The 16,151-nt window shown below is 42.8% G+C and overlaps 1 protein-coding gene across 1 annotated transcript in view; it reads left to right on the forward strand.

Moving 5' to 3' along the window:
• The window catches only part of LOC126457182 (DNA-directed RNA polymerase I subunit RPA2), a 228,653-nt gene that overhangs the window by 197,740 nt on the left and 14,762 nt on the right, over positions 1 to 16,151 (forward strand). Inside the window, exon 18 of the mRNA XM_050093269.1 lies at positions 8,793 to 8,918. Within this exon, the coding sequence (XP_049949226.1) occupies positions 8,793 to 8,918 (126 nt within the window). The remainder of the gene's footprint in view (positions 1 to 8,792; positions 8,919 to 16,151) is intronic.

A 16,151-nucleotide genomic window follows, 5' to 3' on the forward strand; every position in this document is an offset into this window, starting at 1 on the left:
ATGGTCAAATGAGAGAGGGTGTAAAATGTAGACTGGCAATGGCCAGAAGAGCATTTCTGAAGAAGAGAAGTGTGTTAACACTGAATATAGATTTAAGTGTCAGGAAGTCCTTTCTGAAAGTATTTGCATGGAGTGTAGCCATGTATGGAAGTGAAACATGGATGAAAACTCATTTGCACAAGAAGAAAATAAAGGCTTTTGAAATGTGATGCTACAGAATAATTCTGAAGATCAGATGGACAGAACATGTAATTAATAAGGTGGTATTGAATAGAATTGGGGAGAAAAGAAATGTGTGATACAACTGACTAGAAGAAGGGATTGGTTGATAGGACACATTCTGAGATATCAAGAGATCACCAATTTAGTAGTGGAGGAAAGTGTGTGTGTGGGGGGGGGGGGGGGGACTACAAATCATAGAGGGAGATAAAAAGATGAATACAGTAAGCAGATTCAATGTGCAGAGGATGTAATTGTTTAGAGACGAAGTGGCTTGCACAGGGTAGAGTAGCATGGAGAGCTGCATCAACCTAGTCTTCGGACAGAACATCACAACAACATATTTATTTCCAGCTGTTGCCATATTATATGGTCCAAAGATGTCCAAACCAAGAATTTCAAAAGATCTCAACATTCACAGCAATCTTTGCAATGGAGTATACCAGTAACTAAGATCTGTTCTTTGCACACATGGTGCACAGTCTTTCACATACTGTTCAACATTTTGTTTTGTGGTTCTTCACCAAACTTCTCAGCTTTGCACCAGTCTTGTTCTATGTCCACTATGACTTGCCAATAGTTGGTCATGTGCCTGTCATAGTACTTTGTTTCTAAATAATATGGGAGCCACCTCGTGTGGTTCACATTTTATACTTCCACATAGCAAACCATCACGTGTCTCAAACTGTGGCTGTGATCTAAATGTCCGATAGTCTCCATATGCTGCTTGTACCTTCTCCCACTCTGACAAGCTTTTACCTAGTGCATGCAGAAGTCCAAAGTGCCTAATGTGTTCCTGTTTGTATGCTTTTCCCCAGGTCTGTATACCACTTCTTAATTAAACTCACTTAGCTTCAATGTCCCCTATGTTAACCTACTGGAAGAGTCTTCTAGTCCCAACAGCCACTTAGGGAAAGCGTGATCCTTAACTACCTTAAACATTTGTCCTTATAAATAACACCTAAAGTAGATAATATCGTAAATAATAGCCAGCACTTCATTTTCTGTAAAACAAGCCAGTTTATTGTTTTACAACCATCTAGATCACTCCCACATGAACACAATGTGCTCCCTACAAAACTTCATTCTCTGTTGTGGAATAGTTATGTTTTGCTGTGTTCAACTTCTTCAATGCGTAAGCCATTGGATATATGCTAGTATCCACAATTTGAGTCAAAACAACCTTGTTGTATTGCTTGCATCACACAGCAGGATGAACTCTTGCTCAAAGTTAGGAAATGTCAACACAGGACTTGGATATGGAGGCATGTTTCAATTTCTCAAATGCCATTTGTTTCAATTTCTCAAATACAGCCTTACATTTCACTGACCAATCAAATTTCACCCCTGTTATCAATAAGCAATTCAAAGACTCAGCAATTTGTGCTAAATCCATCTCAAATTTTCTATAATAATTACAGAAACCTCAGAATGACTGTACCTGTTTCATATTCTATAGTGGAACAGAGTCACGAACCCCTGATAGCCATGGATCAGTTTTTACTCCTTCCAGACTAAGTACATGCCCATGATAGTTTACTTCTGTTAGAGCAAAGTGGTGCGTAATGGCATGGAATGTTAGACATGCTGCCTGCAGTCTTCTAAAAACTACTTCCATCCTTCTCATATGTTCTTGCATATCCTTTAAAAATACAATTATGTCTTGAAGGGAGACAATATAGATTTTAGGTTTCAGTCCCAGAATTACTCCATCTAAGAGTCTGTGGAAAGCAGCTGATGCATTCTTCAGTCCAAACAGCATCCTACAATTTTGGCAAAGCCCCCATGGTGTGGTAAAGTCTGTCTTCGGCCGGTCTTCTGGAACTACTTCAAACTGGTGTTGGCTGCTCTTCAGATCCATGATTGAGAAGTATCTACACTGACTGAATGTATTGAGGTTCCTGTAATGTTAGAGTCATGGGATATGCTTCAGTGATAGCCTGTCTGTTGAGGTACTGTAATTGCAATAGAACTTACATTTCTTGGTATCATCTGATGATTTTGTGGGCACAATCACAACACTCACAGTGCAGGAACTATCACTATTTTCAGTGATTGCATCAGCTAACTGCTTGTCAATAATTCCTCCATCAGTGTTTGTAAATGCTTTGGTGTCCTGTATGTCATCCTATACACAACAGTGTTGCTTGCTGTCAGTATTTTATGTTGGTTATAGTTGTCACTGGTAAAGGACCCATCAGATTGAACAAATCCATGAATCTGAACACTAACTGCAGAATAGCAAATAGCGTGCTTGGCTATGGTCCTCACTCAGCCTATCAGTATTGCCTTCCTTTAAGATACTCAGACTGACAACCTTTAGGCCTTTGGTAGACTATCCTCATCCATGCCAAAATTGTCCACACTTGTGGGAACAATAAATACTCCATCTGTAATGCATACTATACTCCTATCAAATTCCTCATTGTAGTCCAGTAGTTCTACCAAGCACAATTCACTTGGTAGGTCCATACCTGTGCTAATCCAGATCAGTTTTCCTGTACCTGCTGGCATGTAATTTGATCTTTAGCATACCTGTACACAGTTTAGCTGGCAACACCTTCGTGACAGGTATATCTTGCAATGTTGTTTCACTAACAGCTCTCTAACACCCCCCACCCACCCCCCTCCACCCTTCTCCCTCCCCCGACCCCCGGAAAAAAAGTTTCTCTGAGTTTGATCATGTGCCATGAAATATTATAACGTGATTTTTATCCTGAATATCAGATCTGAGAATTGCTTATTAACCCATACCACAATGTGGCACACACTTCCATATGCACCTTAAAACTCTTGCCCTAATGCTGTAGGTGAGCAGTGTTGTTCTCAATGAGTCCACCTCATTGTTACACACTTGTCGCAACACACACTGAGGTAACAAAACCATGGGATAGAGGTACGCATATATACAGATGGTGGTAGTATCGCGTATGCAAAGTATGAAAGGACCGAGCTATCATTTGCATTCAGATGATTCATATGAAAAGATATCCATCATGATTATGGTTGCACGACAGGAATTAACAGACTTCGAATATGGAACAGCATTTGGAGCTAGATGCGAGGGACATTCCGTTTTGGAAAGCGTTAAGGAATTTAATATTCCAAGATCCACAGCATCAAGAGTGTGCTGAGAATACCAGATTTCAGGCATTACCTCTCACCACGGACAGCGCAGTGGTTGACGCCTTCACTTAATGACCGAGAGCAGCAGCGCTTGCTTAGAGTTATCAGTGTTAACAGACAAGCAGTTCTGTATGAAACAATTGCAGACATCAATTGGAATGTATGATAAACATATATGTTAGGACAGTGTGGCGAAATTTGTCGTTAACAGGTAGTGGCAGCAGATGAACATTACGAGTGCCTTTGCTAACAGCACAATATCACCTGCAGTGCCTCTCCTGGCCTCATGATCATATTGATTGGATCCTAGATGACTAGAAAACTGTGTCCTTGTAAGATGAGTCCTGATTTCAGTTGGTAAGAGCTAATGATAGAGTTCAAATGTGGCACAGACCCTACAAAGCCACGGACCCAGATTGTCAACAAGGCAATGTGCTGCAAGCTGGTGGTGGCTACATAATGGTTTGGGCTGTGTTTATGTGGAATGGGCTAGTTTATTGGCTAGAAATTTTTATGTTCAGCTTCTTGGGGACCATTTGCAGCCATTTGTGGACACCTGTGTTTCCAAACAATGGAATTTTTATGGATAACAAAGTGCCCTGTCACAGGGCTACAACTATTCACGATTGGTTTGAAAAATATTTCGGACGATTCAAGCAAATGATCTGGCCACTGAGATCGCCCGGCATGAATTCTGTACAACACTTACGGGACATAATCGAGAGGTTAGTTTGTGCACAAAATCCTGCACCGGCAACACTTTCGCAATTATGGACAGCAGCAGGGCTCAGTGTTTGTGCAGGGCACTTCCAACGACTTGTTAAATCCGTGCCACATCGAGCTGCTGCACTACGCTGGGCAAAAGGAGGTCGATGCAATATTATGAGGTATCGCACAATTTTTGTCACCTTAGTGTGTACTGTGGAGACTGAAGCCTCTTCCTATCCAAGAGGGTCAAACTAAAAACACATATACACCTGTATCCTCCAAGACTTCATGTTCCTCATTACTTACTTTGCCAAGCAAGCAACAATCTGTCTCTGCACACATACTTGCAGTGTACCGTTTTATTGGGAACGACATTCAACAGTTACGGCACTCCCAACAAATGCTTCCTTTGATCCTTTTTATTTTGCTTCCTATTCCTGCATCACATGCCCTATGGTCAACCTCACCATGCTTGAAACACTGCAGCTAGTGGCATTGCTTCATTACACGGCCCATCTGTCCACATCTGTAACAACTCACATGAGGTGAAAAGACACCATGGTCACTTTGTTTCTAAGTCACAATATCGATCTCTTCCAGCTGTGCGGAAATCTTGATAGCCAAGGACAAATCACTAGGATTTTCCATTATGTTCACTAAGCTCTTGGTGTCCCCTCCCTAGGATTGTCTCTCCCCACTCATGATTTTTAACGCTTCCAGTACCTTCAGCAACTCCTCATTAACACAGTTTTGCTTTACTTCATCCTGGATAAAGTAATGAAGTTACTAGGGCATGACTCTTGTGCAACTCTTCAGAATTTCAGTGGTGTCGCTTAAAGTCATTGCATACATTTCTGGTTGCAGCCTCACATCTATTATTAATTATGCTATAGAACAAATGAGAATGCATTGCACCAATGCTATATCTATAATCAAAACAATTACACTAATATTTCTGATGTATCATGGCCCAGTGGGACTTACCATGGCCCAGTGGGACTCACTACACTGCATTGCTGTTGTTTGTGGCCAAACCTTCTGCAAATATCACAAGTTACTAGATAGTACAATGAATTCAAGCCCCTACAAATTACAGTATTGGCACTTAGTTGGCCTTAAATATTCCTCTCTGCTGTTGCCCTGGAACTGTGACAGATCTGCAGGTTCCTGTTATCCAAACAGTGCCATATATGCTTATCTTGTCAACTTAACATTGCCTCAAAATAAAAGAAAAAAGAAACAGGCCAACAAAAATTGGTCACTCACTGCACCACATAGTGAGAGATGCCAATGATGATTTCTGATGTGCAGCAGTGGTTCATCTGTACTGCCAGAAGCTGACAAACACTTTTGGCTCCAAATTGTAGGGATTCACTGGATGTGGCCTCCTAGAAGGGTTCAGGATGGTCGAGTGGAGAGGTAGTGGTGAGGACCTGTCTCATGCTAAAAGTGTCAATGAGATAGCATTAAATTGACCTCCATTTATTGCTAAGGTTTTTACAGTGATTCAGTCTCATCCGTGGCATGGCCTCGTAGCGGCCATGCTGTGTCTGCATTGCAGGAATGTGCTGATTGACATGTCAGTGCCTTCTGTGAAAACTGTGGTCATAGCCATTGGCGTTGCCTGCGGTCAGGTCGGCAACTAACGGAGCTGGGTTTCCATTGGTATCAGTGATGCAGATGGAATGATCAGACTGTGAGCCATGAGTGGAAGGAAGGGGAGGATTATATAGTAGTGGACAATGCAATTGCCCTATACAGATGACCAAATGTGCTCCATTTCTTCAAGTGCATAATGTTTTTTGCTGGACTAATGTTTAGTTTCAGAACTTTAGAGAATTCTTTTACACTAGGTTTGTAGTCTGAAAAGCATTCTTGCATAGTCAAATTGCATCCTGCCCCTTTAACGTAATATCATCATGCTGCCTTTGCAGTGATGTCACCTGTTTCTACATGATTAAATCCAGTGGAAACAGCTAACAGTTTAACCTTTAATTGTCTAGGTTGATCTCGAGGAACATTGATTTCCAATACCTGTTGCATGAGCACTAAGGCTTATAATCCTTTTTAAATGGTGGCGTTGCTTTATCATCCACAGTATTTTGATACCGGTTGGCAGGTACATGGTGGGTTGTATGAGAAGTGTAAGCTGCTAGATGGCACATGCTTCAGTTCCTAGTGAAATTGGGAGTGTGGGAAAACTTCCACACAGGCTTTTTCCATTCATCTTTATAAAACACTAGCGAATCCAGTAGCAATTGCTATATATGTATGGGAACTGGATACATGTCTTAAACTCTTTCTCCCCCCCTCTAACCATCTCCTCACATATCATGTCTCTGTCCATCTCTTCCCCTCATCTCTGTCCTCCTCCTCCTCCTCCTCCTCCTCCTCCTCCTCCTCCCCTCTCTCTGACCTGATTTATTGTTATTGCGAACATAACCCTGATTAGGAATAGAAATCAATTTGAATGGGTGAATCGGATGGAATCATTAGTACACAGCGTATGAGAAAGACCTTTCCAGCTGCACTATCTGTGGAGATCAGTAGCTTCGATAACAGTCTTTGGCATGGTTTTAATCTGTGAGCAGGTAGGATTAGCAGTTTAGCCATAAACACAACTTTCCTGTAATCGACTGTTGGATGTATCTGAACACCAAACATTCAGTTTAAATTGTCACCTTTGGCCATCTGTTTTCTCAACGTTCCAAATTATTTTATGCCCAAGCTCCAACTGAGCAAGTTGGTCTCAGCTGTGTCCGTTGTTCTGGTCGTAATGGATCACACTTGAGAAATTCTTATTTGATGTGCCTCCAAATGCTGTCTGTGCTCTTCATCAGGTCTCATTGACTCAACGATTGGCCTGCATAGCATGTACACCGACCGATATTTTGACACGTCACTGGTCACATTTCTTCCAAAGAAATAAACCACATAGTGCAATCAATTGAATGTTTGCAATATACCAAATTACCATGAACAAACATCAATTCAATATTTGCAACACATCAAAGATATGATCGCCACTGATAACATACTGAAATATTGCTTTCAATTGTATGCTTTTTCGCAAAATATGCAGAATTTGTCTATCTGACTGAACATTGGCTCATTTTGTGTGTGTGTGTGTGTGTGTGTGTGTGTGTGTGTGTGTGTGTGTGTGTGTGTGTGCGTGCGCGCGCGCGTTATGAAAACTCCTGACAGCAAAACTGTCAAACCGCTTGTCACATTTCTTTCATTGGATTTTCATACAAAAATACGGTTCAAATTTCTGACTTTTCCTGTGGGTTTCCCAAAAATTTTCTTTCATACAAACCTTGTCCTCACAATGAAAAAAGAAGAAGGAAAAAATCTGCCAAATTAGTCAAGCCATTCTCAAGTGATGATCTTCCACACATACAGCAACTGATTTTTCTTTATATATACAGATAGGTTTACCTTTATTTACATAAAAATTATGTAATATTTTAGGCAGTGAAAGAATTTAACTGATCTCAAGAAATGTCCTTTATTTCTTACAATAAATTTGTATAAATATTGCATTACATTCAGGAATCCCAATTTTCTCTGAAGAAACCACTAAATTATTTTTGTCACAATTTTAAAACATTCAAATAAAGGGTTCAGTAGTGCATTTTATTTTCTGACAAGAGGTTAGTTTGCACGACAGAGGTAAGGCCCTGCTTTAAATGGTTTTATCAGGCACCTTAATGTACCTCAGAATCATCATTTTTCCAAATTTTTTTGGTAGTCGTCTTTGGGTTTGTGTCCTTACGTCTGTTCCTGGTGTGCCATTCAGACTCACCATATATTTTATATCAGGCCGTCCTCGGTTTGTGTCCTTAAGTCTGTTCCTGGCTCACCATAGATTTTGTATCAGGCCATCCTCCACAATGTACAATGTGGTGTCACCGCCAGACACCACACTTGCTAGGTGGTAGCTTTAAATCGGCTGCGCTCCATTAGTACATGTCGGATCCGCGTGTCGCCACTGTCAGGGATCGCAGACCGAGCGCCACCACAAGGCAGGTCTCGAGAGACCGACTAGCACTCGCCCCAGTTGTACGGACGACGTAGCTAGCGATGCACACTGACGAAGCCTTGCTCATTTGCAGAGCAGATAGTTAGAATAGCCTTCAGCTAAGTCAATGGCTACGACCTAGCAAGGCGCCATTAGGAACATTGCATGTATCTAAAGAGTCTCACTTGTATTGCCACAATCTCCAGATGTACCAAAAGGATGGATTAAAGTTAAGTATTCCGGAAGCTACGTACTTTTCTTTATAGCATTCATTACGTATCCTGTTTCAGACCTCACGCCATCCTGCTTTAGCTTAGCGCGTGCCTTTCGGCTTCCTCTCATTGTGTCTAGGCTGTCTTGTCTAGACACAACATACAATCCTATCTTGTTTCTAATTTTATGCTTCCTATTTGGATATTGTACCAATTTTTCACTTGGGATTGTGTCTAATTCTCAATCAAAAGAAAAAGAGAAACACTTACCTCTTTTCACTCCTTCTATACGCATAACATTATTTATGCGAAAATAATTACAGTTCTTTTGTTAAGAAATTGTTTGTGCTATTATTTATACAAGAGATAACAACATTCACAAAAATAAAGACAAACAAAAATATCATACAGAGATAGCAGTATAATGTGTTATCCTAGTTGGTAAATTATTTTCTATTTAAATAATGCCTCTATTAACATATTTATTTTATTATACTCTCTTTCAGCAATGATGATTGAAGTAATGGCAGGGAAATCTGCAGCAATACATGGATTGGTTCATGATGCCACACCTTTCAAATTTTCTGAAAAACAAACGGCAATAGAGTATTTTGGCAGTATGCTTGAAGCAGGTAAGTTGTTTTTAATCATTTGTGGAGCAGATTGAACAGACAAATAAAATAACCATAGACTGCTAATTACCCAGAATTATGAGTAATGATAACCTCCAAAGAAGCTGAACAGAAACAGTTGTGAGACTTTACATCTGTTCTTACAGTACTATTACACACAGGCATATAAAATTATGTTGTTGAAGCTTGCTAATGATTATGTGTGGATTTAGTAGACAACTTTCAGAATGGTGAAATAAAAAGCACATAAAGTTTGAACATCAGCTTAGAGGAAACAGTAAATGGAAGGAGGAGAGGGGATCCTGGGTAGGGTGAGGGGGGAAGGGATGATGGCTCCCCAAAGATGCAAGAGTTTTTTGTGTGAGTAAATAAGTGAAACAACCACATTTAAAAACAATATGAGTATGTTGTACTTTTTTCTGTGTCAATAAAATAGTGTTGTGGTCCACAGCCAGTAAAAATAGCATTATTACATAATTCATTGTACGTCTTGTTCACATGCCAGCACTTTTTGTGTAAAGACTGTATGTCAGACTGATGTGTGATATGAGTGAGGCTTCTAGGTAAATGGTGCTCTGAGAGACAACTTAAGTCATAATCAAGATCTGCCTGAAGTTTCTTCTATGTTACCTTCAGTTTCCTTCATATTTTCAGGAAACAGGAGTCTTCTGACTGCATTTTCCATCCAACGAACCAAACCAACAATTAAGAGAACTTTTCTCAAACAGGGACACCTATTAACTGACTTCATCATATAAAATCCTAACTCTTATGAAAATTGTAATCATTTAGATTGTGATAGCTGCTACTTTACATGTTTCAAGTTATTGTCTCTTTTTGTTATGATCTTACACTTCATCCGTGGCTGCTACCTAACTGCAAAACTTCCTCTTCTTAACATTCCTGCATATCTTAGGCTTTCTAACGATGTTGGAAGTCTGCAGCATTGCTCCTGTTTCTACAAATGTCAAACAGAGCAAAGTGGACACATTAGAAGTTCTGTGAGGCTTTTTGCAGATGATGCTGATGTATACAGAGAAGTAGCAACACTAGTAAACTGTGACTAAGTGCAGGAAGACCTACAGAGGATCCGTACTTGCTGCATAGATTGGCAGTTGACTCTAACTTAAACAAATGTAATGTGTTGTGCACAAGGGTTAAAAACCCATTGTTGTACAGCTATGCATTTACAGAACAATCTCAGGAAGGAATCACATGCATAAAAATGTAGGAATTTGCATACAGAGAGATTTAAGGCAGGTAAGGCCCTGTACCAGATAGGGTTGTTACGGAAGATCGTGCGAGGAGCAGCACCGCATTTCATTAGAGGTTCATTTAGTAAACATGGAAGCATCATGGAGATGTTCATCCAACTCCAGTGGCAGATGCATCTACATCTACATGATTACTCTGCTATTCACAATAAAGTGCCTGGCAGAAGGTTCAGTGACAAGAGAGGCAGAGAGGCATTGTGCATCCAGGGTCACTTTAAGACCTAAGGGACACAAGCCACTGCTTGGGTTGCCAAGCTGTAAGGTTTCTAAAAGGTTTATCAGCCACTTGAAGTGCCAAGCTGAGAGGGTCGCTAGGGCTACCCAAGTGCAAAATTTGTATACAGTTTGTTCACATTTAGTGATGAAAACTGAAACAGGTGAAAGTGTATGAGGGAATAGAGGGGTGCCAAATGGTAAGTTGCTCGTTTGGAAAAATGTCAAATTTGCCCTGTGCACATTTTGGCATGATCTACTGTTAAAATACTGAGAATGTACATTCTAGAAGACTCAAACAATATATTGCTGTCTCGTACGTACATTTCACAAAAAGACAATGAAGGTAAAATGGGAGTGTGTCAGTCTGACATAAAGGCTTACCAACAATTCCTCTTTCAGACCAGTCACGACAGGAACAGTAATGGGGGGCAAGTGACAAGGGTACACAAAGTACCTCCATCACACACGGTAAAATGGCTTGTGCAGTATAAAAGTAGATGTAGTTGCCAATTGTAAAGGCATTAGACTCACATTTGTGAAGAACAAGTCTCAAATCCCCATCCATTGCAATATAGGTTTCCTGTGATTTTCCAAAATTGTGTATGTGATGGTTACAATTTTTTCTTTTTTAAAAGGACATGTCCAATTTCTGCATAATCCTTAACATCAGAGCTTATGTTCCACCTCTAATGACATTGTTGATCAGATGTCAGACCCAAATTTTCCTTCCTCCTACAGTGGCTGGAGATTCCTCTCCTATGATACAACAAATGGCTAAACATACTGTTAACTTTTAAATTCAAATTATCTAAGGGCATTTCCTTTTTAAGGGCCTTCCTGTTGACACCCAGTTCCCACTTCTCAACTGCACCCTATCCAGTTCATATCTAGCTTCATCTAATTGGGCTAGTGTGGTACAAAGCAGTCAGATTAATATTTATGAAATTGCTGAGGCAGTATTCACCTCATAGCAATTGGTTTGTCATACACTGAATGAAGATCAGGATAAGAGAAAGCTGAACATGTAACAGATACCTCGTTTGTTACCTCCAGACCAAAAATACTCAAGGGAGAGTTTTCAGAATCACATCAGAAAAAACTGAATTATGATCCCAAAGACATCTCGCATGTTTGTGTGTCTGTAGGCAATATGTGAATCTCATGTTCTGTCAGAAGGATAAAAATGGTATAAAAATTGTGGGCTTTCAAAAGTGAAAGTGCACATCTGTCATCTAGCAGCTAACATTGTTGACTACAGGTACAGAGGTGTGAGTTTCAGTGATCGTCTCTGACTTTCTGTGCTGGGAAGATCTCAACAAGGCCACTCAGCCTTGTGAAAGCAAATGAGAAATCACTTAGTAAAACAGTCTTTAACTACATTAATATTCTGCAACCATAATGAAACGCATGCCATAGGGAACTACCAATTGTAGCACATGTTAGGGTTTCTTCCCATTAGATTCACATTCACTGGCAAGAATGATAGCTTAAATACCTCTGTTCACACTGCAATTATTGTAGCCACGTATTTGTGGTCCCTGTGGGAACAATATATAGAGGTCTGTAGTATATTTCTAGTTTCCTCACTTTATTGTGGCTCTTGCAACTTTCTATGGAGGGATTATAGGATAACTGGAGTTTGTGTAAGTTCAGATGCTCTTCCTTGGACCAGACAAACCTGCATTATTCTGTTTGAGTCCTATTTGGTATGGCTCCCACATATTAAGCAAGATTCTAGGATGGACAACATGACAATTTCGTAAGCAGTCTCTTTGTAGACTAGCTCCATTTCCCAAGTATCGTACAAGGAACTGAAGTCTGCCATATGCTGTACCTAACTTCGACTGAGCCTTCATGGTCATTCCATTTCTTATCCCCACAAATCATTACACACAGATATTTGTTTCCCCCCAGGGGGCTTGTCACTCTGGCTGGTTCGTGCTTGGCTACCACGGGGCCCCAGCCTTTGCAGAACTTTTTCCCTTCTGTGCTGCATGTCTATCCTCTTGCTACTCCTTTTCCCCTGCCTTGGGGAACATGTCTGGGGTATTATTGAGAATGTTTTGCACTCTGTTGCTGACCTGCGAACAGCCTCAACTTTCTTTTTGGCTCCTTTTTCCTTTCTTTGTTTCCCTTCTCCTCTCGTTCCTCCGTTTTGGCGTTTGAGTATCCTCTTTTTTCTTCTTCCTCCCTGTGTGCTCCTGAAGGCCGACCCATGCGTCTGACGCGTAAAAGGTGACTGGGTAACAAGTAATTCCCAGCCCCGGCTCGACAGGTAGGGCTCGTACATACCCCTGGTACAGGCCAGGCCCAGGGAGGGGTGATTGCCTGAACTGTAACCTTCCCAGATTGCCCATTGGTCCGTCTGTCAGATGTTCGGGAGGTGTTACCTGAGTTGTGAACAATCACCTAAGGCAGGTGCGCCCCCTTGTGTAGGGGTCCCCCAGTTGGAAGGAGCGCGCCATCGGAGACGCTGGCAATCATGGGGGATTTCCTTTCGATGAGTCACTCATCCTCTCCACCATCGACGCCGACGAAATGTAAATGTAATGAGGCTACTGATTTGAAGATTCTTCCCGCTGCACCGCGGTTGTTCCTTGTGGTATCACATAGTAAAGACGGTCAGTCCTTCGCCACGGTCAATCCGTTTATTATTCAGAAAGGTGTTGATGCAATTGTTGGCCCTGTGAACTCCTGCTCTTGTTTACGGAATGGCACCTTGCTTTTGGAGATGGCTTCTGATGCTCAAGCACAACTACTACTTGCTGCCTCGCTTCTCCATTGCTACCCTGTTCGGGTCGAGGCACATAGAACTTTAAATTCTTCCCATGGTGTAATTTACACCAGGCTGCTTGACGGTCTAACCGAGGCAGAAATACAATCTTACCTCTCTGATCAGGGTGTCATTTCCATTCATCGTGTAATGAAAAAGGTCAGTTCCTCCTTGGTGCCCACCTGCACTATTTTCCTCACTTTTGATAGGGTGGTGCTGCTGTCCAAGATTAAAGCAGGCTACGAAATCATAACAGTCCGGCTGTACATTCCGAATCCGATGCGCTGTTACCAGTGTCATCAGTTCAATCACACAAGAATATCTTGTTGACACCAAGCCAAATGCATAACCCGTGGCAGGGGCGAATGTCCACCTCCTTCTCCCCGTTGTATTAACTACAATGGCGGCCACGCCGCTTTCTCCCGGAATTCTACCATCCATCTAGATGAGCAGGCTGTTGAAGACATTTAGGTAAAGGGAAAAGTGCCTTACCCAGTAGCTCGCAAGTTACTGGCTAGTCACAAACTGTGTGTTCTCCCGTCTGGCACTTATAGTTGAGTTCTTGTTTCCCCTCGCTCCATGAAGGACATGGCTACATAGACATGCGACCTCAAATTTGGCTCTGAGGTTGTGAAGTCACCCATTATCAAGGTAGCATCACCATCCCCCCCGTCCTTCTGTACAACCCCTCCATCCTTCTGTGCAACAAACTGTCAAACTCTCGCCTAAAGGGGTGGAGCTACCCACTACACAACCGGCAGGCAGGAAAGGCCAGAAGGAGTACTCCAGAGAAGTCAGACACCACCCAAGTCGTCTTCTGTCCGGAAGGGCTCGAAAAAGTCCGCTAAAGACAAATGGTCTTCCCCTTCACCAACTCGAAGATCCTGCTCGATGGTATCGCCACGTGGTCGGTTAGCCTGGCCAGCCTCTGTCTCACTGGTGCGCATCACCAACTGTTTTTCGGCGTTGGACTCCACTGACCACCTGCACAAGCACACCGATGCTTGTGTGGACGCCATGGAGCAGGATCCTACTGCTTCTGTGCCATGTAGTAGTGACTCTCCACTGGCTGCCCTCGGCGGACACTGAGTTGACAACCCTACATCTCTTCCTCCTCATGGCTGTCCTCCAATGGAACGTTTGCGGTCTTCAGTCCCACAAAGAGGATTTGCGGTTGCTTCTCGCACTGCAGCATCCCCTTGTACTTTGCCTTCAGGAAATGAAATTGCACCCTCAAGACCGCTTTGAGCTTCCACATTACTTACCGATTCGTTTTGACCTTCCACCTGAGGTCGGCACCCCATCTCGTGGGGGCATCATGCCGCATATACGGAATGACCTTCATAGTCAACCCATCTCCCTGACTACCCGTCTTCAAGCTGTTGCCATTTGCCTCTTCCTTCCCCAGCTGACTTTCTCCCTCTGTACTATTTATGTACCTTCGACCTTCAATGTCACCAGGGCCAGCTTCCTTCAGCTTATTGGGCAGCTACCTCCACCGTTTTTGCTACTCAGTGACTTCAATGCACATCATCCTCTTTGCGGTTCTCCCAGGACCTGCCAGAGAGGTGCCCTCTGGGCTGACATTCTTAGCCAACTCAACCACTTCTGCCTTAACACTGGTGCACCCACTTTCCTTTCTGACTCCTCGCACACATATTCCCATTTGGACGTATCCTTTTGCACTGCCCAGATTGCCCATCGTCTTGAGTGGTCCGTTCTTTCAGACACCTACTTGAGTGACCATTTCCTGTGCGCTCTCCGTCTGCTGATTCCTACCCATCCACATGCATGCCCAAATGGCAGCTCACTCAAGCTGGCAGTTAGCTTTACTCCTCCCTGGCGACCTTTGCAGAACAAGGTTTCCTCAATTGTGATTACCAGGTGGACTATCTCACAAACGTTACCCTTACTGCTGCAGAACGTTCCATTCCTTGCACTCCCTCTTTACCATGTCGTGTCCCAGTCCCGTGGTGGACTGAGGCTTGCTGCGAAGCAATTCGTGCACAGAGACGTGCTCTCCGCATTTTTAAACGCTCCCTACACTGGAAAACTGCATTCATTATAAACAGATCTGTGCAAAGTGTCGTCGAGTTCTTCGGGATAGCAAAAGAACCAGATGGATTTCGTTCACTAGTTCTTTTAACAGTTCCACACCTTCCTCTGTTGTGTGGGCCAACCTCAGACGACTCTCTGGAACCAAGATCCATTCCCCCATTTCTGGCCTGACATAGGTCCCATTGTCCTTGTGGATCCTGTTGCTATCTCCAACACCTTGGGCCACCATTTTGCAGAAGTTTCGAGCTCTTCCCACTATCACCCTGCCTTTATCCATATGAAACGGGTGGAGGAGGCTTGGGCAATACCCTTCTCTTCTCCGAATTGAGTGCCACAATGCCGCCTTCACTATGAGGGAGCTAGATCATGTTCTCAGTTCATCCCGGTCCTCTGCCTCAGGGACAGATGCTATCCACATTCAGATGTTGCAGCACCTCTCTCTTGTGGGCAAGCACTTTCTGCTCAACACATACAACCGCATTTGGGCTGAGGGCACATTTCCGGGATGCTGGCGTGAAGCCACAGTCATACCCATACCTAAGCCCAGTAAGGACTAAAACCTTCCTTCTAGCTACCGTCCCATCTCTCTTACTAGGTGCATTTGCCAAGTGATGGAACATATGATTCATGCCTGGCTGGTGTGGTGGCTCGAATCTAGCCATTTACTCACGAATGCACAGTGTGAATTTCGAGCACGATGATCTGCAGTTGACCATCTCGTTGCTTTGTCCACCCATGTCGTGAATCGTTTTCTGAGGCAATCCCAGACTGTGGCCGTGTTTTTCGATTTGGAGAAGGCCTACGACACCTGCTGGAGAATTGGTATCCTCCGTACTCTTTGCACGTGGGGCTTCCGTGGGCACCTGCCCTGTTTTCTTCGGGCATTTTTACAAGACCATGTTTTCAAGGTGC

Source organism: Schistocerca serialis, chromosome 2 (assembly GCF_023864345.2).
Source record: "Schistocerca serialis cubense isolate TAMUIC-IGC-003099 chromosome 2, iqSchSeri2.2, whole genome shotgun sequence".
Classification (NCBI taxonomy): domain Eukaryota; kingdom Metazoa; phylum Arthropoda; class Insecta; order Orthoptera; family Acrididae; genus Schistocerca; species Schistocerca serialis.